This window comes from Cetorhinus maximus, chromosome 14 (assembly GCF_964194155.1).
Source record: "Cetorhinus maximus chromosome 14, sCetMax3.hap1.1, whole genome shotgun sequence".
Lineage (NCBI taxonomy): Eukaryota > Metazoa > Chordata > Chondrichthyes > Lamniformes > Cetorhinidae > Cetorhinus > Cetorhinus maximus.
In genome coordinates this window covers 49,292,935-49,316,229 of record NC_135892.1, presented here as the reverse complement: position 1 = coordinate 49,316,229, position 23,295 = coordinate 49,292,935, and the positions used below count along the sequence as shown (strand labels likewise).

General features: G+C 41.7%; 1 protein-coding gene and 1 long non-coding RNA gene across 4 annotated transcripts in view; one reads left to right on the top strand and one right to left on the bottom strand.

The window, feature by feature from the left end:
- The window catches only part of LOC144689641 (uncharacterized), a 53,930-nt gene extending 43,739 nt beyond the window's left edge, over positions 1–10,191 (top strand). The window contains exon 4 of the long non-coding RNA XR_013578677.1: positions 10,007–10,191. This is a non-coding gene — a long non-coding RNA (uncharacterized LOC144689641). The remainder of the gene's footprint in view (positions 1–10,006) is intronic.
- LOC144689640 (glycine N-acyltransferase-like) overlaps positions 1–22,754 on the bottom strand; it is a 49,686-nt gene extending 26,932 nt beyond the window's left edge. Inside the window, exons 1-3 of one of the 3 annotated variants that reach the window (XM_078556882.1) lie at positions 22,640–22,754; positions 19,382–19,563; positions 10,544–10,651 (exon numbers count right to left, since the gene is read on the bottom strand). In XM_078556882.1, the coding sequence (XP_078413008.1) occupies positions 10,544–10,651; positions 19,382–19,459 (186 nt within the window). In that variant the 5' untranslated portion in view covers positions 19,460–19,563; positions 22,640–22,754. Of the gene's footprint in view, positions 1–10,543; positions 10,652–19,381; positions 19,564–22,368; positions 22,522–22,639 lie in introns of those variants that run through there. The other 2 variants (XM_078556881.1, XM_078556883.1) reach the window with 2 other exon arrangements.
- Between the last annotated feature and the right edge of the window lie 541 nt (positions 22,755–23,295).

The following is a 23,295-nucleotide window of genomic DNA, read 5'->3' as shown; positions in this document are numbered from 1 at the left end:
GATAGATGTTCTGCAAAGTCAGTATGAGGAGCTAGGTATCAAATTAAAAAGCAGAACATCAAAGGTAATAATCTCTGCATTATTACCCACCACGTGCAAATTGGCATAGGGCAAATAAGATTAGAGAGATGAATGCGTGGCTCAAAGACTGGTGAGAGAAGTGGGTTCCGGTTTGTGGGGCACTGGCATTAGTACTGGGGAAAGTGGGGGTTGTACCGTTGGGACAGTTTACACTTGAACCATGCTGGGACGAATGTCCTCGTAAATCGCATAACTAGGGAAGTAGAGAGGGCTTTAAACTAAATAAGAGGGGTGAGGAATAAAGCTTGGGTAGAGGGAGCAATTCAAGGTGTAGAGTCAAGACAGGAGAATAAAATAGTAATATGAGAAGTGATGGTCAGAGAATGGCAGGAAGGGACAGAGAGAGAAAAAATCCTAAGAATACATCAACAATCAAGACTAAATGTTACAAAGGTAACAAAAAGACAAAACTGAAGGCTCTCTATCTGAATGCACGTAGCTTTCATCACAAAGTAAATGAATTGATGGCCCACATTGAAATAAATAAATATGATCAGATAGCAGTTATCGAGATGTGGCTGCAGGACGACGAAGATTGGGTCCTTAATATTGAAGGGTACTTGACATTCAAGGAGAATAGGAAGCTAGGTGGAGGAATGGGACTGTTAATCAAAGAGGGCATTGGTACAATAATTAGAGATGACTTTGGTTCAGGAGATCAGGATGTAGAATCGGTTTGGGTGGAGATGAGGAATAGTAGCGGGAAAAAGTAATTAGTGGGAGTGGTCAACAGGCCCCTAATAGCAGCCACAGTGTAGGACAAAGCATTCAAGAAAAAATATTGTGTGCTTGTGATAAAGTGACAGCAATAATCATGGGTGATTTTAATCTACATATAAACTAGAAAAATCAGATTGGCAGCAGTAACCTGGATGAGGAGTTCTTAGAATGCTTTTGATATAGTTTCTTAGAGCAGCATGTTCTGGAACCAACCAGAGAGCAGGTTATATTACACTTGGTATTGTGTAACGTGACAGGATTAATTAATGACTTCAGAGTAAAGGCACCCCTAGGTAGCAGCGACCACAATATGATTGAATTTTACATCCAGTTTGAAAGGGGGAAGAGTGGGTCTAAGACTAGTATCTTAAACTTAAATAAGGCCAACTATGTGGGGATGAAAGCTGAGCTAGCTGAAGTGAACTGGGAAACTAGGCTGGAGGATAGATCAATAGAGAAGCAGTGGCAGACATTTAAGGGGATATTTCAGAGTATTCAAAATAAGTACATTCCTACTATAAAGAAAAATTCTAAGGGGAGGACCCAACGTCTGTGGTTAACTAAAGCTGTTAAGGAAAGCATCAAACTTCAGGAAAAAGCATAGAACTTCACAAAGATCAGTGGCAGGACAGATGATTTGACAGGATATAAAGGACAGAGAATGACTAAAAGGTTAATCGGGAGAAAGAAATTAGAGTATGACAGGAAGCTAGCTAGAAATGTAAAAATGGATAGCAAGAATTTCTACAGGTATTCACAAAGGAAAAGAGTAAGTTAAATGAGTGTTGGTTATCCAGAGAGTGACAGTGGGGAGTTAATAGTAGATAATAAGGAAATAGTGGAAGAAGTGAACGAACGTTTTGCTTCTGGGTTTATTATAGGGGAGACAAAAAACATTCCAGTAATAGCTGCAAATTGGGGTGAATAGGAGAAAGGAACTTGTTGAAATTGAAATCACTGGGGAAACGGTACTGAGCAAATTGATGAAGCTGCAAGTCTCTGGGTCCCGATGGTCTACATCCTAGGGTCTTAAAAGAGGTGGCTAATGAGGTCGTTGGTGTGCTGGTGTTAATTTTCCAAGAAGGAAGGGAGGCAGAAAACAGGAAACTATCGGCCAGTTAGCTTGACGTCTTTTGTGGAGAAGTTATTAGAATCAATCATTAAGGAGGTTATAGCTGGGCACTTAGAAGAGCTTAAGGCAATAGGGAAGAGTCAGCATGGTTTTGTGAAAGGAAAATCATGTTTAACCAATTTATTGGAGTTTTTTGAAGGAATAACATGTGCAGTGGAAAGGTACTGTACTTGGATTTCCAGAAGGCATTTGATAAAGGTGCCACATCAAAGATTATTACAGAAAATAAAAGCACATGGTGTAGTGGGTAACATCTTAGCATGGATAGAAGATTGGCTGTTTGACAGAAAGCAGAGGGTATGCATAAATGGTCTTCTTCTGATTGGCAGGATGTGATGAATGGAGTCCCACAGGGGTCTGTACTGGTGCTTCAACATTTTACAATTTACATCAATGACTTAGATGAGGGTAGTGAATACATGGTAGCTTAACTTGCAGATGACACAAAGATAGGTAGGAAAGTATGTTGTGAAGAGGACAGGAGGTTGCAGATAGATATAAACAGGTTGAGTGTGTGGGCAAAGATCTGGCAAATGGAGTTTAATGTGGGAAAATGTGAAGTTGTTCACTTTGGCAGGAAGAACAAAAAAGCAGAGTATTACTTAAACAGAGAACGGCTGCATAATTCTGAGGTGCAGAGGGATTTGGTGTTCTAGTGCATGAGTCACAATATTAGTATGCAGGTACAGCAAGTAATTAAGAATGCTAATGGATGCTTTATTATGAGAGGGATTGAACATAAAAGTAAGGATGTTATGCTTCAGTTTTACAGGGCATTGGTGAGACCACACCTTGAATACTGTGTGCAGTTTTGCTCTCCTTATTTAATGTAAATGCATTGGAGGCAATTCAAAGGAGGTTTACTAGATTGATACCTGGAATGAGTGGGTTGTCTTATGAGGAAAGGTTGGACAGACTGGGCTTGTTTCCACTGGAGTTTATAAGAGCGAGGGGTGATTTGATTGAAGTATACAGGATCCTGAACGGCCTTGACAAGGTGGACGTCGAAAGGATGTTTCCTCTTGTGGGTGAGCCCAGAACTAGGGAGCACTGTTTTAAAATTAGGGGTCACCCTTTTAGGACAGAGATGAGGAGAATTTTTTTTCTCAGATGGTTGTGAGACTTTGGAATTCTCTGCCTCAGAAGGTAGTGGAAGCGGGGCCATTGAATATTTTTAAGGTAGAGGTAGATAGATTCTTGTTAGGCAAAGAAATCAGAGGTCATTGGGGTTAGATGGAAATCGAAACACAAGATGATCAGCCACAATCTTATTGAATGGCAGAGCAGGCTCGAGGGGCTGAATGGTCTACTCCTGTTCCTAGTTCTTATGTTCTCTTCTGGATCCTGATGAACTGCCTGTGTCTGAGTTTCAGAGACATCCTAGAAACCCTCCCCCTCTCAAAGTTTATCTCCATGGTAACGTGAATCAAATGGGCCTTGTATTGAGGTAGAAAGGCCGGTTTGCTACCCTTGCGACCCCAAGTCTCTCTTATCTTGGAAGTAAATGGACATTTTAAAGCATAATTGTTTATAACCCTACATTCTGAACACTTTACGAGGGCTTTGGAGGTGAGAAGTCTAGCACAAGTGCTGCTGCCATTGTCTGTGTGTGTGAACGCCTTACACCCACTTCCCAGCAAAACCATATGGGTCTTCCTTTAACAGCCCCCTCACTCAGGCCTGTTGTCAGGCGGACTTCAGCACACACCCCCTTCATTTTACCCTGAATTAAAGACACAGTTTGAAAACAATCTCATATTGTGATACCTCCCCCTACCCCAAGAAATGAAATCACCATTGAAGTGAGTTTTCAAAAACTCTATCCAAAATATAAATTACATTCCACAAGTTAACAACTAACTTACTACATATTGTACAAGTAATATTCCCCCCCCCAGCCCCACCACCACAAACAGTCCATCTTAGCAGCATCACGATATTTAACCTGCATCAACCAAATGCATATAAAGGTTGTGATGTCCAAGTTCACTTTATATAGATGTTTAAAATTTTCTCTCATATAGATGAGAATTTGTTTCACTGCTCATGATTTCGCCTTTTGTCACACGTCGTAGCAAATCTCCTTTCTCATGATGATTAAATTTCATTGTGCTTCTATGTCCTTGGTTAGACAATTGTATCCTTGGACTTAGGGTCTGCAGGCAGGTTCAACTCAGACAGATTCAGTTCATTTGCAGTTGGCAGTAACTTTGTTTCAGTCTCAAGGTTTCTTTACTCTCAGAAATCTGAGCTTTTGACTCTTTGGACACATCTTTAGTTTAAACAGTACTTTCTACAGCAGGATTACAAATAATTCCTGATTTTTTTTAGTATACTGTCAGGTTCAATGGACTTGCCTACCATCCCAGGAGATGGCAGCACTTTATCTCCCGCAGGTCATTTCCTGTATGAAATCGACATTATTAATAGGCAACTTCGACACCACCCCAACAATAACAGATCCAATGACTGAAGCATAGTTTAAGTTCACTCTACACAAGCTAACAAGTAAACAATTTCCATCAATGCCCTGTATCAATATACTTTTATTTAGTGAACTCTTAGGAAATCCATGTCTTTTGTTAGCATGAAGCTTTGAGCCAACCGTATATATCTAAAACAAACAAACTTTTTGGCCTCTTTATCAGCCAAAAATTGAGTTATGAAATCGTCAAATATAAAACTTCCATATTGTTGCAATTTACACCCACTGTGAATACATTAAATGGTATTGGTTTATCACAAGCTTCACTCACCGATACAGCGTTTTCTGGAGAAACACGAGGGACTCCCGATAAAGCTACCAGCTTAGCTTTTCAATATCCAGCAATCTGCCTTCATGTGCCCCCTTGTATGACAAAAGTATTATGTTTGTCTCCATGACTCATACTTGTCTTCCATAATGTCGTTTCTTTACTACTCTTGAGAAAAATCTGTCATTTCAGTTCTGCCATCTCCTTCAGGGTAATCAGTGTTCTGTTCATTATCAACTTATTTATCTCTTCAACTTCTCTGTGGGTTTGCAAACAAAGGTTTGCTGCCACCCATATGTTCGTGGGACAGTTTGTAACTCCAAAACAGCCGCTTCCCTTATTTTAGAAACTTTACAGTCTTCTGGGTGGGACCTGATTCCTAAAGGAATATTGTTTTTTTAAATTCTTCCATTAACAACACCTCTCAAACCCTGATCAAATTTCATCACCCTATACCATCGATCATTTATTTTTCTCTGGCAAATTCCACAAAAGTCTGATTCTGTCTCTTCCTCAGATTTTTAAACTTTTGCCTATAAGCTTCTGGGACTAACTCAAATGCATTAAGCACAGCAGTCTTAACCATATCATAACCTGTAGACTGCTCATCTGAATAGGTTGAATAATCTCCAATGCTTTTCCTACAAAAACACTTTGTAATAGAATTGTCCAAATTTCTTGTAGCCACTGTAACTTTGTAGCAATTTTCTCACACAAGATAAAATACCTTTCAACTCCTTCCTCACTGAATTTCACATAATTGAAGCCTTTCTCTGTCCAGTTCAAATTTTCTGGCTTCCCTTTTTCTGAAATTCAAGGCTTTCCCTTTCTCTTACTTTCAGAAATTCTAATTCAAGTTTTCAGATTTCTTTTTCCCTTTCTTTCTCTTTTTCCAATTCAAGTTTCTTCATTTCTCTTTCTTTCTCGAACTCAATTTTTTTCATTTTTTTTCAGTTGTTCAACAATTCAAGTTGTTTCCTCTGCAACTGAATCCAGGCTAACTCAATATACGTTTTATCTGGAGTACTTTTTTCTTCCTTGAGGTTCAAATGTTGAGTCAATACTTCAACTATTTCTGACTTATAAGCACCTACTTTTAAATCTATTTCTAATTTCTCTACTATCGTCTTTAAATTAAACTTTGTTAACTGCTGCAAGTCCTCTCTTTTGAGGAATGCTTCAGCAATAGAAATAGCCATTTTAACTTTAAATGAATACAGCAAAAGTCACCATGAAATCTTGTCTATTTAAACTGTGGCCAAACCCAATGTTTTCATCTCAGCCTATGGAATCAAAATCCCGTAAGAGCCCCCAGTTTTGTTACGATCCTTGTACAGATAGATACCTTTTAAAAAGTATTTCGAACTTCCAGTTAATAACTGAAAGAATAACACAAGATTTCACATTTTAAGACTTCTATTGTAACACAGACTAAAAGCACAGTTGATTAATGCTATTATTATAGGCAACTTATGCTTTAAACTACAGAACAGGACTATCACCTTTTATTTTTTAACATAACCAAAAACCCACTTCATAGATATACTTTACACTATCCCATAAGTAGTCATTTGATTCCCTGGACCCAGTCTGAAGTGATTCTTAGCTCCCGAGGTTTCACTTCTGTTCTTTCCTTTCCCAGCCTAGTAACTTTTAACCCTAGAACAATATCTTACAGTGAGTGTTTTTTTCCCGGGGATTCTCCCTCTAGCTCAAGCTAGGCCAGTCTTCCAGCCTTGATACAAATCTTCACGAATTTAGACTTTTCAGTCTGAGCAGAGCTCCCACCTGCATTCCTGTATGATGAACCACAGAGACACTCCCAGATCCTGGCAAATGCATGTGCCCGTGAGTTTCAGAGATATCTTAGAAACTCTTACCCCTCATCACCATCGGCAGGATTTTTCAGTCAGCTAATGGGGGCAGGCCCAACACACTGACGCATAAAATGATGCGCAATGATGTCAGGCGTGTCCCGATGTCATCGCACAGTCCCGCGATATTTCATTCGGCAGGTGCACAGTGAAGTCGGCTGTGCACCCGCCGATATGTAAACGGCCTATTTAGGCCATTAAGAAAGTAATTCATGTCATTAGTAACGCTGCCTGTCCAACCTTAAGGTTGGTGTGCAGGCGAAAAGGCCAAGCAACCTTCGCGTTTTTAGGAAACCTCATCCACGGACGTGATGAGATTTCCTAAAGCTTTTATTAAATAAATTTCAAAATTTCCCGAAATATAAAAACATGTCCCATCTCATATGATACAGTCACATGAGAGGACATGTTTAAATAACTTTTTTAATCCTTTATTTAAGTATCGATTCAATCTCCGAGGCAGCTCTGTGCCTCAGGGAGATTGAAGCACTCTTTCGCACGCATGCTCCCGCCGAGCCCACCTGCTGCCTGAAGAATTCAGGCCCATAGAATCGTGAATCACATGGGCTTTGTATTCAGGTAGAAATGCTGATTAGCGATCCTCGAGACCCCAACTCTCTTATCTTGCAAAAAAATGGACAGTTTAAAGCATAACTGTTTAAAACCTGACATTCTCAACACCTTCCTGGGACTTTGGAGACTAGCAGTCTAATCATTGTAAGTACAAATGATACTGCCATTGTCTCCAAGAGTGAACACCTTACACCTTAATTACAGCAAAACAATCTGGGCCTTCCTTTAATCTTCAACAGTCCCCTCATCAGGCCTGTTGTCAGGCACACTTCAGCACATGTCATCTAACTCCTTCATTTTACACTTCCAACAGATGGTCACAAGTGGAGATGATCACTGATGATTGTACAGTGTTCAATACCATGCAGAACTCCTCAGATACTGAACTAGCCTATGCCTGCTTGCAGCAAGATGTGGATAACATTCAGGTTCGGTTAATAAGTGGCAAGTAACATTTAAACCACAAAAGTTGCAGGCAATGACAATCTTTAACAGGAGAGAATCTAACTATCGCCCCATGACATTCAATAGCAGTACCATCACAAAATTCCCCACCATCAACATCCTGGGGGTTACCATTGCTGAGAAACTAACAGACCAGCCATATAAATACTGTGGCTACAAGAGCAGGTAAGAGGCTGGAAATGCAAGTAACTCATCTTCTAACTCCCCAAAGCCTGTCCACCATTTACAAGGCACAAATTAGAAGTATGATGGAATACTCTACACTTGCCTGGCTGAACACAGCTCCAATAACACAAGAAGCTCAACACCATTCAAGACAGAGCAGTCCACTTGATTGGTACCCTTTTCACCACATTAAACATTAATTCCCTCGAATCAACAGTGCACAGTGGCTGTGGTGTGTACCATCTGTAAGATGTACCACAGCAACTCACTAAGGCTCCTTTGACAGCACCTTCCAAACACATGACCTCTACCAACTAGAAGGACAAAAGCAGCAGATACATAGAAGCACAACCACCTTCAAGTCTACATGCCCTCCAGCCTTGGAACTTTATTGCTGTTGTTATGGTTAGGTGAGAAGCAGTAGAGTGGCTCCCCTCTCTTTCCATACCTCGGTTGACCATAATGGGTTTTTTATTTAAATGAAGAATTCACTTGCCAAATTAATTGAGTGTTTAACTGTTTAAGTGCTGTGACTATAAAACATACACAGACAGGTTTTCTTGTAAGTTTTTTTTTAAGAAAAGAAAATAGTACTTATTGTACTTAACACCTGATCTAAATAAAAACAATAAAAATGCCCCAACCTTCAGTCACATGTACATTCAAGAGTTTACACATACACAAAGTTGTAAGCCACAAAGTGAGGGGTGGGGGAGGGGTAGGCTAAATTGTTTAAGAGTCCAAAAAAAGTAAATTGTTTATGGAGTCTGTAGATTGATGGTTTGGATGGTTTCAGATTGGGCTCGATGGTCTTTCTGATTCTGCATCAAGACGATTTAAAGACGCTGACGGATGATTTCTGTCTTTTCTCCTGGAGCCAGCAACTGCCGAGTTGATATTTAAGATGCTGCCTGCACTGCATGGCTGATCAAAAAACAGACAGGGCACAAGTTTGCAGGATGACTGGAGACAGATAGTGCCAACTCAGTGTCTTTCTAATCTCATTCTGACTGGCCTGGAAAGAAGCAGTTTCTTAAGAAGAACAAAGTCTTACCTTGCTCGTCACATGATCTCCTCCCACAAACCGGCCAGTTACCCAAACATGGTATTGGCCAGCTGATTCCAGGTCCATTGTTTAAAAATGATTAGATCATGGCTGGTGGAGTTCCCTTCTCAGCCTGGGCCCACTGTCCAAAATGATGAGTCTAATGGCTTGGTCCACACCCAGCTGAATACACAGGTTATGTCTGGATGTTTTGTGAATAGTTCAGGAGATAGGTCATTCACACTTGTCCAAGTTGATTGTCTCTGGTGGGCTACTTCTAAACAGCTATGTGAATTTTAAGCTACCTTAGGAACTGTTGTTTAAGTCACTTAAAATGCTGGTGTGCAGTCTTTTTAAATGTATCCAGTGGTTTCAGCCCACTCAATAAAGTCATTTTTGATATCAAACATGTTTTATAACACCAGTCCCTCAGTGTCGCTGAGTCAAAATCCTGGATTTCCCTCCCCAACAGCATTGTGGGTGTATCCACACCCAAACGGACTGCAGCGGTTCAAGAAGGCAGCTCACCACCGCCTGCTCAAGGGCAACTAGGGATGAGCAATAAATGCTGGTCTTGCCAGGGACGTCCACCTCCCAAGGATAAATAAAAAAGGTAAATGGATAAAGGGATATGATAAAATAAATAGAGGGAAACTATTTCTTTTAGTGACAGAACCAGAATAAGAGGGCATGACCTTAAAATTAGAGCTAGGCAGTTCAGGTGTGACGTCAAAAAGCGCTTCTTTACATAAAGAGCAGTGGAAATCTGGTAACCTCTCCTTCAAAAAGCTGTTGAGGCTAGGTAAATGGAAACATCAAACAGATTGATAGATTTTTGTTAGACAAGGATAATAAAACAGTGCAAAGGCAGGAAGACCAAATTAAGATTCATATGAACTAACTGAATTGCAGAACATTCTCAATGGGTTGAATGGCTTACTCCTATGTTCGTTTAATAAGGAAAGTTATTTGAGAAAAAGTAATACTAAAGGTTGTGAGGGTGTGGACAGAAGAATGAAATTAGACTGCGTGCCTCTTGGAGAAAACAACAGTGCAGACAGATGAGCTAACTGTCACGTTTCAGCATTGTAACATTCTATGACTTGTTGAGGAAGAACTTAAGTTTCACTGGGAGTAAATATGGGCAGCAGCCATTGTTTAGTTCACTGAGTTTAACTGTTTATCTTCTCCATCACAGAGAAAGAACTCCATCAGGAAATGCAGATCCACATAAGAATCATAAGAAGACTCTGTTAAAGGATTCTAAGAAATCAAATACTTGCTATTTTGAATATAAAATATGAGGTATTTTGTGTTTTAAATCTTATTCTGTTTCTCTGTTTATTTTGCTTCTGAGTAAATACATTTACTGTAATAAACATAATGTGTAGTTTTAGCCCGAAGTCTGACAGCATAGTCGTTTCCTGCCTATCAGGGTAATCTGCAGTGTATAACAAGCATCCCATGTAAATTAACTTGCATAATTCCACATGACAAGGATACACTATTGACAGGGGCCATTCAACTCGCATTTGCAGCCTTTTTTAAATTACAAGTTTTGGTCCATAGGGAATACAAGTTCACCAATGGAAACTGCCATCTGCCACGGATATAAATAGAGACAAATCTTAACACTAGGTCTGCTCCTTTTACTTTTAATTCTATACTATATTACTTAATCTTGTTCTTTAAATGGTAATAAAGTACATAATTTCTTAAAAGCACATTTGGATACCTTTTCACATGGTTGACATAATACAGTGCTGAAGTCAGGCCAAGAGTCAACAACAACTTCCAGATCAGATATCTTGCCTCTATTGATGTTTAGAACAGTTCCGTAAGTCTAGAACAATAAAACAAAACACTTTTTACTGCAATAGAATCTAGAAAAATGCTCTCACTCTGCATGATGAGGAAACTCAATGAAGACAGTTCCTAATGTAAAGGAATCAAACTCAGCTTCTCTTCTAACAAAAGGGTGTAGAGTATGATTCTGATCAATTATAAATGACAGAAAACAGATAATTGCTACCAGTTATATCTACATAATCTGAACTAAAAGAATGAGATAAATGTAATTATTTAAATTGTTTTCACAATCTCCATGCCCTACTAAACTATCAAGTAACCCTGCTGAGTAACTGAGACTTTGATGATGCAATTGATTGATGAGGCAACTAAGAAGCCGAAATACAACAAAAATCCCCCATCTGCTTTCCTGTTGTACAAAGGATGAATTAACCTCTCTGTCTTTGTTTATGCTTTGGCTTACCTGGAGACGAAATCTAGTCCCTAAGTCAGGGTTGGGATGCTCGACTGGTTCAGCTTCTTATGTCACATATATATTACAAACTATCCTCTGAAGATGGTGCAGAGTGGAGTATGTTCCAGAGTGGAGAATGTTCCTCCAAAGACAGGGAACACCATCTTGCAAGGTAGTTTTACTTCCTGTCTCTAGAGATAAAGTGATAACAGCAGCATTGATAATTGGCTGTTGCTGGCACTGCTTGCTACATGACCCACATGTGAGCAGAGTTCTGACCATATTTGGGTAGCCCAACAGTGCAATTTTGCACTCTGTTTATGGTGACTTGAAAGGCACAACAAAATGTGGCAAAATGCAATGCTTGAAAATAATCTTTTGAGGTAATGCAAAGGACACGTTAAGGCCTGCATTTTCACAATGACAGCCGAAATGCTGAAAGAGGCCTGAATCCAGGTGTCCCGCCTCCTAACACAGCACCTTCTATTTTCATGGAAGCAGGAATGGACCTGGGCCGCAATTCACACATGCGCATTTCACAGAGGTAACTGGCCATAGAAATCAGCAGCTGCCTCTGCTCATGTGCAATTTTGGTGTGAGAGGTGCCTGAAACCTGATGTGCACAGATTAGATCTGGTAAGAGCAAGTCTGAACTTTGTGGATTCATTTGGATAGCCAGGGTACCCTTTTAGAGAGGAAAGGTAACCCTTTGGATATTGCCCTGGGACACCTTTGGAGGAGGTCAGGTGCCCTTCAAGATTGCTAAAAATAGGAATGACCATGTTTAAAAAGTGCAGAAACTCATTGGAACTGTGAAACTCATTGTAATTGTCAAAAAAGTGTCAAGGTGAACTGTCAAAGGGAGCCATAATGCTGTCAAGATATGTAAAAGCTCCTGCTCTTTAACTTTTTGAAAAATCTGTCTGGAGTATTAAAAATGCTTGCTATTTCACTCTGTCTGTTGATATAACCTTTAAGGGTTCTACTACTGGACTAGTGCTGCATCACTGATTTCACAAGTCCATCATCATAGTAGAATGCCTGCCATTTCACAGATTGATTGACAGCAGCAAGTGATTATGGACTCTTTGAAATTGGACTATAAATTCCAATGCTTGTTTTTGTATGGGATTGTGCAATTGAATGAAATGTTTGTTATTATAAGGGATAATGTAGTTGAAGGAATTTAAATATAGTAAATGGGTTTTTATGAATGGAAGTTTTTAAAAAAAATAAAATCTGTAATAAACACTTAGAACATTATTTCATTTAATCTCAGCGTGGATCCGGAGGTCTGCCCATAATGGATCCTGGGTGAGTTGGCATGGTAGATGTAAGGGCAAAGGTGATTGGTGTGGCATATGAGTTGGCACTAAGTTGGCATAGGGGCTATAAAGTGCCATGGGTGGGCAGGGGACATTGCTTGACATGGAGATTATGCAGGGCCATGGGGGAGTAGGCAGACAGGTATAGGTTGGCATGAAGGTATGAAGGGCCATGGGAGTGGGTGTGGGGCATGAGGTGGCATGGATGGGGCATGGGGAATGAGAGGCTTGGGATGGAAGGCTGTTTGATGTTCAGTTTTATTTTAAAACATCGATACAGTGCCAGTGCACCAAGGCAGGCCTTGTGCCCAGCCCATTTCCGTACTTGGCATCCTCCACACTCATACTGGGATCACCTGGCCCTTCCACCCTGGAAAATCCAAGCTTCCAGGTAACATTCTCCAGGGTGGGGTTTGGAAACCAGGAAATGTCTTACTCTGTGCTCCTGATCCTGGAGCAAAAATCCAGGCCTAAGTGCATTTCCACCATTTGTATTCATATTTTTGTAATTTTATTGTTGACGCTCATTCAAGAGATTTTTGTGAATTAATATTTTCTGCCAGAACCAATAAGAACATAAGAAATAGGAGTAGGCCATTCGGCCCCTCAAGTCTGCCTCACCATTCAATAAGATCATGGCTGATCTGCCCCAGGCCTCAACTCCGCTTTCGTGCCAGCTCTTCATAGCCCTCAACTCCCTGATATTTCAAAAATCTATCTACCTCCTCTTTAAATACTCTCAGTGATCTAGGCTTCACAATTCTCTGGGGTAGAGAATTCCAGACATTCACTACCCTCAGAAAAAAAAACCTTTGCACCTCAGTTTTAAATGACTCAGTTTTAAATGAGTATTCCCTTATTCTGAAACTATGCCCCCTAGTTCGAGATTTCCCCACTAGTGGAAATATCTTCTCAACATCTACCCTGTCAAACCCTCTCAGAATCTTGTGCGTTTCAATAAGATCACCCCTCATTCTTCTAAACGTTAATAAATAAAGGCCTAATCTGTTTAGCCATTCTTGATAAGTCAACACTTTCATCCCAGGAATCAGCCTAGTGAATCTCTTTTGAACTGCCTCCAATGCCAGTATATCCTTTCTTAAATACGGGGACCAAAACTGTACACAATACTCCAGGTGCAGCCTCACCAACACCCTGTACAGTTGTAACAAGATTTCCCTATTTTTAAACTCCAACCCCCTAGCAACACAGGCCAAAATTCCATTTGCCTTCTTAATTACTTGCTGCATCTGCATGCTAACCTTTTGTGCTTCATGCACAAGAACACCCAGATCCCTCTGTGCTGCACTTTTTTTAGTGTCTCTCTCCATTTAAATAATAGTCTGCCTTTTGATTCTTCCTACCAAAGGGCATGACCTCATACTTTCCTACATTGAACTCCATCTGCCAAGTTTTTGCCCACTTACTCAACCTATCTTGCAGATTCCTCATGTCCTCATCACAATGCCCTCCCACCTATTTTTGTATCAGCAGCAAGTTTGGATACATTACACTCTGCCCCCTCCTCCAAGTCATTAATATCGATAATAAATTGAGATCCTAGGACCGATCCTTGTGGCACTCCACCAGTTACGTTTTTCCAACCTGAAAAAGACCCATTAATCCCGACTCTCTGTCTTCCGTGTGTTAACCAATCCTCAATCCATGCTAATACATTACCCCCAATACTGTGAGCTCCTAACTTGTGCAATAACCCTTTATGTGGCACCTTATTTAATGGGGTTTATAAAGAAAAGTTGAAGCCAAATTATATAGTTGCTGGCTGATTTACACTGTTCCTTCATCAATCTTGGGAAAATAGCAGCTCGCCCTTAATTCCCTGTGAGTTTCATGAAGTTGTTATATTTGCATTTCAATTGCACATTATTCTTACCACAAAGTTAAGACTAGTAATTAACACAAATACCCTATTAATGATGTGATAATTGCTAATGGTTATCAACCAACCTCTCTTGCCCAGAAAGTGAACAAATATACATGGATGATTTATATTGTCATAACATCAATGCTCAGTCATTTAAAATGACTCAAGTTGTGAACAGCAATCAGAATAAGTCACAAGTCCATCAGATAATTACGGATAAAGGCGGCCATTCAGTCCATCTAATTCGTTTATCCATAAAGACCCTGCAGCCTTTCCTATTTCAGCACCTGTTTCAAGTGATTCCAGGTTTTTGCCTCCAATACTCTATCTAAAAAGAGAACACGGAAATGGTTTTAGCCCCAAAAATGGGATTCATTTGGATTCAGCACGTATTCATGCTGTCTTACCAGTGACTTGTATAATCTTTATTGCAACTAAAACTCTTGTTGTTGCCATCTGCTATACATCAAAGAATGTTTGGTGGTCCAGTGCTAGTTCACAATTGTAAAAAAAGAAACACTGTAAGCTCTGATATTAATTGCAAGACTGGTGGTAGCTATCCTTGAAGCTGTTAGATGTCACTGCTCTGGAGGGTCTGGAGCATGTACATATTTGGAGGCACGTGAAGGTACCAAGAGTACAGTGCTGCATGCACCGCTCTCAGGCAAAGCGTACCTGGATAAGGGCGTCGCTGGCGTCTCTGCCATGCATTTCTCTGGAAACAAGTATCATTAGAACCTCTGCACTGGCATGCTCCTCCAGCCACTTCCTCCTTCAAGGAAACTGCATGCTTAGTCATCTTGCAGAATCAGCTCCACTCCTCCCTGAAGCATCATGTTATGCAAGGTGCAGCAAATTATCATGATGCAAGATATCCTGGGCTTCAGTATTGAAAGACAGACCAGACTAGTCAAGGCACCAGAAATGCAGTATGAGCAAGCCTATGGTCTCCTGGTCAAACGACAATGATTTTTTTTCATCTACCTCCGTGGTGGGATTTCAGACAGGTGTCATTAGCCATGGCTTTAGTCGAAACTCCTAGTCACCCAGGAACCATCCACTGAAGTTGGCCAGTGGGGTGAAGAGTTGAGGCACCTGGGACTGCTTCAATATGGAAAGCAACATGGCAGCTACCCAGGGACCTGGCACACACTTGCATTATCCTATTGCAGTAGTTGCACACCAGCTGGTTGTTGAATGAGTGGAATCCTTTCCTGTTGCCAGATACAGCTGGCTGCTTTGAAGGAAAATTTGATCATCTTGTACCGGAGGGAGTCCTGCAGGGAGATGAAGCTGACAGCCCTCTGCCCTTGACTGGCAGCATCCATCTCAAAGTCGATCTAATCAGCTGCTTTTGCATTCAAGGCACTCGTCACCTGCCTGATGCAGTTATGGGTTACCAATTGTGAAATTCTGCATATGTTGACTGCGGCCTCTGAGAATGTGGAGGAAGCTAATCAAAATTAAGTGCCAGAGTTAACTTGATTGATACTTCAAGGGATGGCCACCAGCTCCTATTGGTCTCAGGTCTTTCTCCAAATGGCACATAGGTCTTGTCTCAAGAGTGTAAGATTTTGGAGGTACTGCAACTTGCAGAGGTCCAAAATGTTGACCCTTGGCCTGTAGGTATGTTGAGGGTAGTTAGTGCCTTTTTTAATGTTCTGCTCTTCAGCTATGCCCTCTGCTGCATCACCTGCATTGCATGCTGCAGCTGTTCCTCCTCTTGCATGGGATGCCCCACACCCTGTGGCTGCTGATACTCATGATGCTGCTGTTAACTCTCAGGTGATCCATCCATCCTACCTCAGAGAAGGATGGACCCGATTTCCCTGTGTTAGCTCGAAGGCACAAAGGTCAGTTGCCTCTTTCAGGAGTGCAAGTATCCTAAACGAGAGGACACTGGATTGCTTAGACCATCCACAATGAGAAATATCAGCCAAAATGACCTACACTTGTCAGCACTAGCCTCTTCCTATTACTGAGCTTTGGGCTTGCCACTATGGTCCTTTATCATGCAGAGTTCCTGTCAGTTTCAGGCCTCAGTTAATAAACTCTGTTTACTTACCTCTGCTAAGCTGACAAGTTGTTGACACAGCATATGGTCCATGTGTCATTGGTAAAAAGCCATTGCATGTTCAATTACTGAAATAGGCTTCCTCTTTCAGCCATGGGGGAAATATGATTAGACGGAGTTGATTTACCAGTCTGAGGTCAATCCATTCCAGCCTGGCTTTCATCTTCTCCGACTTTCAGGTCAGCTGAGGTTCCTGTTACAGGCAGGTGTGGGCCTGCTTTCAGTTCAAAAGATGTGACCCAATGTCTTCATCGGTGTCATGATCTGACTTTAGCAGGGGGAACCTGCAAAGTGTGGAACCAGACAGCCAAATTATGATGGGAGGTGCTGCATCCTGGCTTTTTCTCACCTATTGTGCACTGGCATCAGATGCCAAAGCTGTTGCCCAGTGCTGAGGACTGTTCCATCAGGCCCCCAGTGTCTTCACTCTACAGCAAATCCAAGAAAAATGCAAAGAACAGCATCAACCACTGTAAATGCCCTTTTTTGACCTCACGAAAGCTATTGACTGTTGACTGCAAAGGCTTATGGAGTATCCTCCTCAAATTTGGCTGACCTCAGAAATTTTTCACCATCCTCAGCCTATTTCATAATGACATGCAAGCTATGATCCTCACCAATGGAACCACCACAGACCCTATCTCAGTGAAGACTGGAGTCAAACAAGGTTGTGTCATCATACCAACTCTCTTCCCCATTTTCCTCGCTGCAATACTGCATCTCACCTCCAACAAATTACCCACAGGTGTGGTGATATTTTATAGAACAGACGGGAAGTTATTAAACCTAAGCCACCTTCAATCCAAAACCAAAATTACTCCAACCTCAGTCAGAGCTTCAGTATGCAGGTGACGTTTCTGTGTGCGCTCACTCAAACCGAGCACCAGGTCATTGTCGACTCCTTCTGTGAAGGTTGAGAAAATGGGCCTTTCACTAAACACCCATAAAATTAAGGTTCTTTTCTAACCAGCTTCCACAGCACAATACCTCCCCACGCCGTCAATTAAGCTGAGGTGTCGGAGAGAGCATACAAATCTCCAAACACCTCATCTACCCAACCCTTCAAGCACCACCTGTCTTGCATGCGGCAGAGTCTGCAGAGCACACATTGGACTTATCAGATCCCATTAAACTGGAGTGGAAGCAAGTCATCCTCAATCCAGAGGGACTGCCTAAGACGAACAGTGCCAATGGACCAGCATTTATTGCCCATCCCTAGTTGCCCTTGAGAAGGTGATGGTTAGCTGCCCTCTTGAACCGCTGCAGTCCATGTGGTTTAGGGAGGGAGTTCCAGGATTTTGACCCAGTGACAGTGAAGGAACGGCAATATGTTTCCAAGTCAGGATTGTGAGTTACTTGGAGGGGAACATCCAGGTGGTGGTGTACCCATCTATCTAGATCTATTGTCCTTCTAGATGGTAGTGGTCGTGGGTTTGGAAGGTGCTGTCTAACGAGTCTTGGTGAATTCCTGTAGCATTTTGTAGATGGTACACACTGCTGCTACTGTGCTTCGGTGATGGAGGGAGTGAATGTTTGTGGATGTGGTGCCAATCAAGCGAGCTGCTTTGTCCTGGATGATGTCCAGCTTCTTGAATGTTGTGGGAGCTGCACATGTCCAGGCAAGTGGGGAGTATTCCATCACACTCCTGACTTGTGCCTTGTAGATGGTGGACAGGCTTTGGGGAGGTGGGAGGTGAGTTACTCATCACACAATTCCTAACCTCTGACCTGCTCTTGTAGCCACATACTATATAATAGCAACTTATATAGCTAGCCCAGTTCAGTTTCTTGTCAATGGTAACCCCCAGGATGTTGATAGTGGGGGATTCAGTGATGGTAATGCCATTGAACATCATGGGGTGATGGTTGGATTCTCTCTTGTTGGAGATGATCATTGCCTGGCACTTGTGTGGCGTGAATATTACTTGCCACTTGTCAGCCCAAACCTGGATATTGTCCAGATCTCGCTGCATTTGGACATGGACTGCTTCAGTATCTGGAGGAGTCGCATATGGAGCTGAACATTGTGCAATTATCAGTGAACATCCCCACTTCTGACCTCATGATGGAAGGAAGGTCATTGATGAAGCAGCTGAAGATGGTTGGGCCTAGGACACTCTCCTGAGGAACACCTGCAGTGATGTCGTGGAGCAGAGATGACTGACCTCCAACAACCACAACCATCTTCTTTTGTGCTAGGTATGATTCCAACCAGCAGAGAGTTTTCCCCCCAATTCCCATTGACTTCAGTTTTGCTAGGGCCCCTTGAGGCCACACTCGGATAAATGCTGCCTTGATGTCAAGGGCAGTCACTCTTACCTCACCTCGGGAGTTCAGCTCTTTTTTCAATGTTTGAACCAAGGCTGTAATGAGGTCAGGAGCTGAGTGGCCCTAGTGGAACCCACAACTGAATGTGGCAGGCCTGTAGAGCTTAGATCTGATCCGGTGGTCGTGGGATCGCTTAGCTCTGTCTATCACTGCACTGGTCAGATGAGGTGCAAGAAAATTTTGACGTGCAAGGTCGTGCAAATCAGGTGCTCCCTACCTGATACAGGGTTCTGAGTACTGATATCGACTTTGATAAAACAGTGTAGCATGTAGGATATTTAAAAGGTGGCCCATGCTATACCACCTGTTTTGTGTCCCCATCAAAATAGAATTTGTTCTTGATTAATGAGGCTGCAAAAACTCCTCAGTCTTTTTTAACTTGACTCTCCGTTATCCTCCACATTCACTGAGTATACCTGACTCTTATTTTTCTTTTCGATGTGTGATACTTTATACTTGTAGGTGTTAAATTTCACCAATGTTCTGCATGTATATACATTTTTGTAACTACTGTATTTATGACCATTTCCTTCAATTCTATCTACTTTAGTATCTCAAATTTACTTTTTTGAGCAAATGACAATGTACCAAACATAGGTTCTGTATATTTAAATTTTAATAATAATAAATAAAAGTACAAAGATTCTTCTACCATGCATACTAGTATAATACAAAATAGCTATATATTTCATCCTTACCTTTATAGCAGCTGGCAGATAATTGCGCAAAGCTTTTTCTAAAGTCAGTAGCTTCTCTTTATTCAGTAATAAAAACATTGTTGTAGGAGGCAGAACCAAATTGACTTTCAACCAAAATGGCAAGGCCCTTATTGAGATTTGCTGCACAGCACTGATTATATTGCCTGGTGCAGATGTCAGTTCTGTTTGAACAAAGCAGAGGAATACCAGTTAACTTTGTGAATGTTATGTCCTTTTAAGTATTTGACAGCTCCCCTTCTGGTAGGGAGGAAGATGAACCAGAAGAGACTTTTTTTGTCACACCAATATCACATAGAGGTGACATAATACAATTCAAGATTACTTAAATTATCGTACCGTTTGGTAAGCATAAGATTTGACATTGGCTAGACAATAATACGAAAAATGCTAAAGACCATGTAAACATATTTAACATAAATGGATCAAATGACTATGAATAAAATCCAGTTTGGCGAGATTGTCGGGCAGATTTTGGGTTGGATAACAAACTGCTTACATTCTTCTAGATAGAATGTATAACGTTCCTTTGCTGTACATAGCCCATTTTTTGGACTGTATGGTCCCTTTAAGATTGCCTCATAGCCATACAAGAATGCATCTTAAAGGGACCATCACTGTGCACAGCCTGCTAGTCCCTTACATGACATATTCCCGATTGCTGCACAGCCATGCACCCACGCAGCTTAAGCAGAATACTGGTGGGAACTAGTCACTAGTGGAGTCCCGCAAAGATTAGCATTAGGGCCTTTTCTCTTCAAAATCTACTCCCATAACCGTTCCCTTTGTTTTTTGTTCTATGACATCTTTGGTGTTGTTATGGCATGGTGGATGGTAAATACTGAGCTGCTCAAAACCCAGGGGTAAATTTGAAACAGCTGCCAAAACAATTTTTGCAATTTGTATAGTGTGAGGAGTGGTTCTGAAATCAGGAAATGTTTCTCCAACTACATGTGATGATTTTATAGCAAACACTTATTAAAAGAATAAAGGATAGAAATAAAACACAATTACATTTAAACACAAGAATAGCTTCACACAGTAAGCAGTACTTTAAAACAGTTCCACAAATCTTAACTACCCTCAGAGCTAATCTTTCCCTTTTCTGTTTAGCAATTGTCCTTATTTTAAAATCTATAGGATTCCAGTAATTTTTACCACACGGTGCCTTTTTTCCTTGGGGTGTCCTCTGAGGCTGACAGCAACTGGGTCTTCAGGTCTGACCTTGTTCACACTGTCTTCCTGGAATTCTGCCCAGCTACCCTGCTGTCTTCGGGGAGATCTGACCAGCTACCTCCCACCTAGGCATCAGTATTTCCTTAAATGCATTCCTTCCCTTTGATCTCTCTATTGTCTCAACCAGTCTCTTCAGAAATGCACCTTCGGTCTGTCCGCAAGCATGACCCAAACCTCCCTGTCGCTTGCCATTTCAACACTCCACCCTGCTCTCTTGCCCACATGTCTGTCCTTGGCTTGCTGCATTGTTCCAGTGAAGCTCAACGCAAACTGGAGGAACAGCACCTCATCTTCCGACTAGGCACTTTACAGCCTTCCGGACTGAATATTGAGTTCAACAATTTTAGATCTTGAACTCTCTCCTCCATCCCCACCCCCTTCCTGTTTCTTCCCCCTCCTTTTTGTTTTTTCCAATAATTTATATAGATTTTTCTTTTCCCACCTATTTCCATTATTTTTAAATGTATTTCCACCCATTGTTTATTTCTACCCTTTAGTATTCCCCCACCCCCACTAGAGCTATCTGTACCTTATCTGTCCTGTCTTCTACTCTTAATTAGCACATTCCTTTAGATAATATCACCACCTTCAACACCTCTTTGTTCTTTTGTCTGTGACAGCTTTTGGTTATCTCCACCTATCACTGGCTGCTTGTCCCAATAACCCCCCCCACCCCCCAAACCAGCTTATATTTCACCCCTTTCCTATTTTTACTTAGTTCTGTTGAAGGGTCATGAGCACTCGAAACGTCAACTGTGCTCTTCTCCGCCGATGCTGCCAGACCTGCTGAGTTTTTCCAGGTATTTCTGTTTCTGTTTTTGTTTTCAGAAATGCTTTCTTTCCAGAATTAATTAAATTGTTCTTTACTTTAGCTCTTAGACTTGTAAAAGCAAACTTATCCTATCTTTACCTCACTTCCTTACACCTTTTTACAACCTGCATATACCCCACTTCAAACTAAAATTCAATTCAAACAATTCCTGTTATTGCTTTATGTAAAACTCTGAAGTTCCTCTTGGTTCATTAACATATCAAAGCCACTTGGTACTGTTGGCTTTAGACCCTTGCTGTCACTCTAGCTCTTGATCCAATTACAGCCTGATTTCCAGTACATAAGATGCCAGGGTAATTACAAGAAAAATATTGCAATTTCTTGTTTTCTTGACAGTATGTAATCTCCCCCTACCCTCTAATCTATCCATGACCTTCCCTTTTGTTCCACCTGGCTAATTTTCTAATTCATTTACGGGATGCGGGTCAGCTGCCTTCTTGAACCACTGCAGTCCATGTGTTGTAGGTACACCCACAGTGCTGTTAGGGAGTTTCAGGAGTTTGACCCAGCGAAGGTAGATATATGTTATTTTATATTTTACATTCAAATTCCTATTTTATTTTTATACCTAGTTTTTAAAAAATCTGTTAGCATATCCATTTATGAATATAAATAATCTGCTGGTTGGATTTAATTCCGGTTCCTCCACACCACCACATTTACTGCAGGACGGGCTCTGCAGTTCGGGGTTATTGCTGTATTAGTTCTATATTTGTGAACAAACACCATCGGCGGGATTTTCCACACCTGCCGCGATCTTCCGGACCCGCCGCAAGGCTTCTGGCTGGGGCGCTGGAAAATCCCGGCCCGAATGTTGATGCCGCCCAATACAAACACACTCTAATAATCTTAGTTTGTGGCCATGTCATTTTCCTCCCCGTATAAACTCCAGGAACTCCACCTCGAACTTTGGCCTCTTCAATCCATCTCCTTCATTCCTCAGTCAACCTTTCAGGACAAATTCTCTCCCCATTTCTCCCCCTTTAAGATGCTCGTTAAAAAGATCCTTGGCAAAGCTCTCGTTCACCACCCGATGTGGCTTTTTGTTTGATAAACACGATTGTGACCCTCGACCCTTTTACTACATTAAAGGCGCTACAAAAACTCAAGTTGTTATAAACAAGACTCTGATGGTAAAAGTTTGAAGATTTAGCAAATGCTGAGAAACCTACCCGGGTTCGTCCGTGTCCCAAACAAATACCCAGCGGGATTGCCAAGGTCAGGAGTTACAGTCCGGGGTAGAATGGAATTGACAGTTTCCCCCAGTCAGTGTTAATATCACTCAGCTGATTGGCGAGATTTAGTTTTATGCGCAAATAGCGTCAGATGTTTGCGTTTAGTTTCAACCACACGGCGTTTCCCAGAAAAGGGAGTGAACATGGGAGAGAGGAGCGGCTTTAGATAAAACTGAAATTAAAAACAAATATTCATTTTGGAGAAGTAAAAAAAAATTATCGAGAAAACGCAACGGGGGGAGGGGGAAAAGGGGAGGGGGAGGGAGGAAAGGGGGGAGGGATGAAAGTGGGGAGGGGATGGGGGGATGGGGAAAGTGGGGAGGGGATGGGGAAGTGGGGAGGGGATGGGGGGGAAAAAGTGGGGAGGGGATGGGGGGGAAAAAGTGGGGAGGGGATGGGGGGGGAAAAAGTGGGGAGGGGATGGGGGGGGAAAAAGTGGGGAGGGGATGGGGGGGAAAAAGTGGGGAGGGGATGGGGGGAAAAAGTGGGGAGGGGATGGGGGGGGAAAAAGTGGGGAGGGGATGGGGGGGGGAAAAGTGGGGAGGGGATGGGGGGGGAAAAAGTGGGGAGGGGATGGGGGGGGGAAAAAGTGG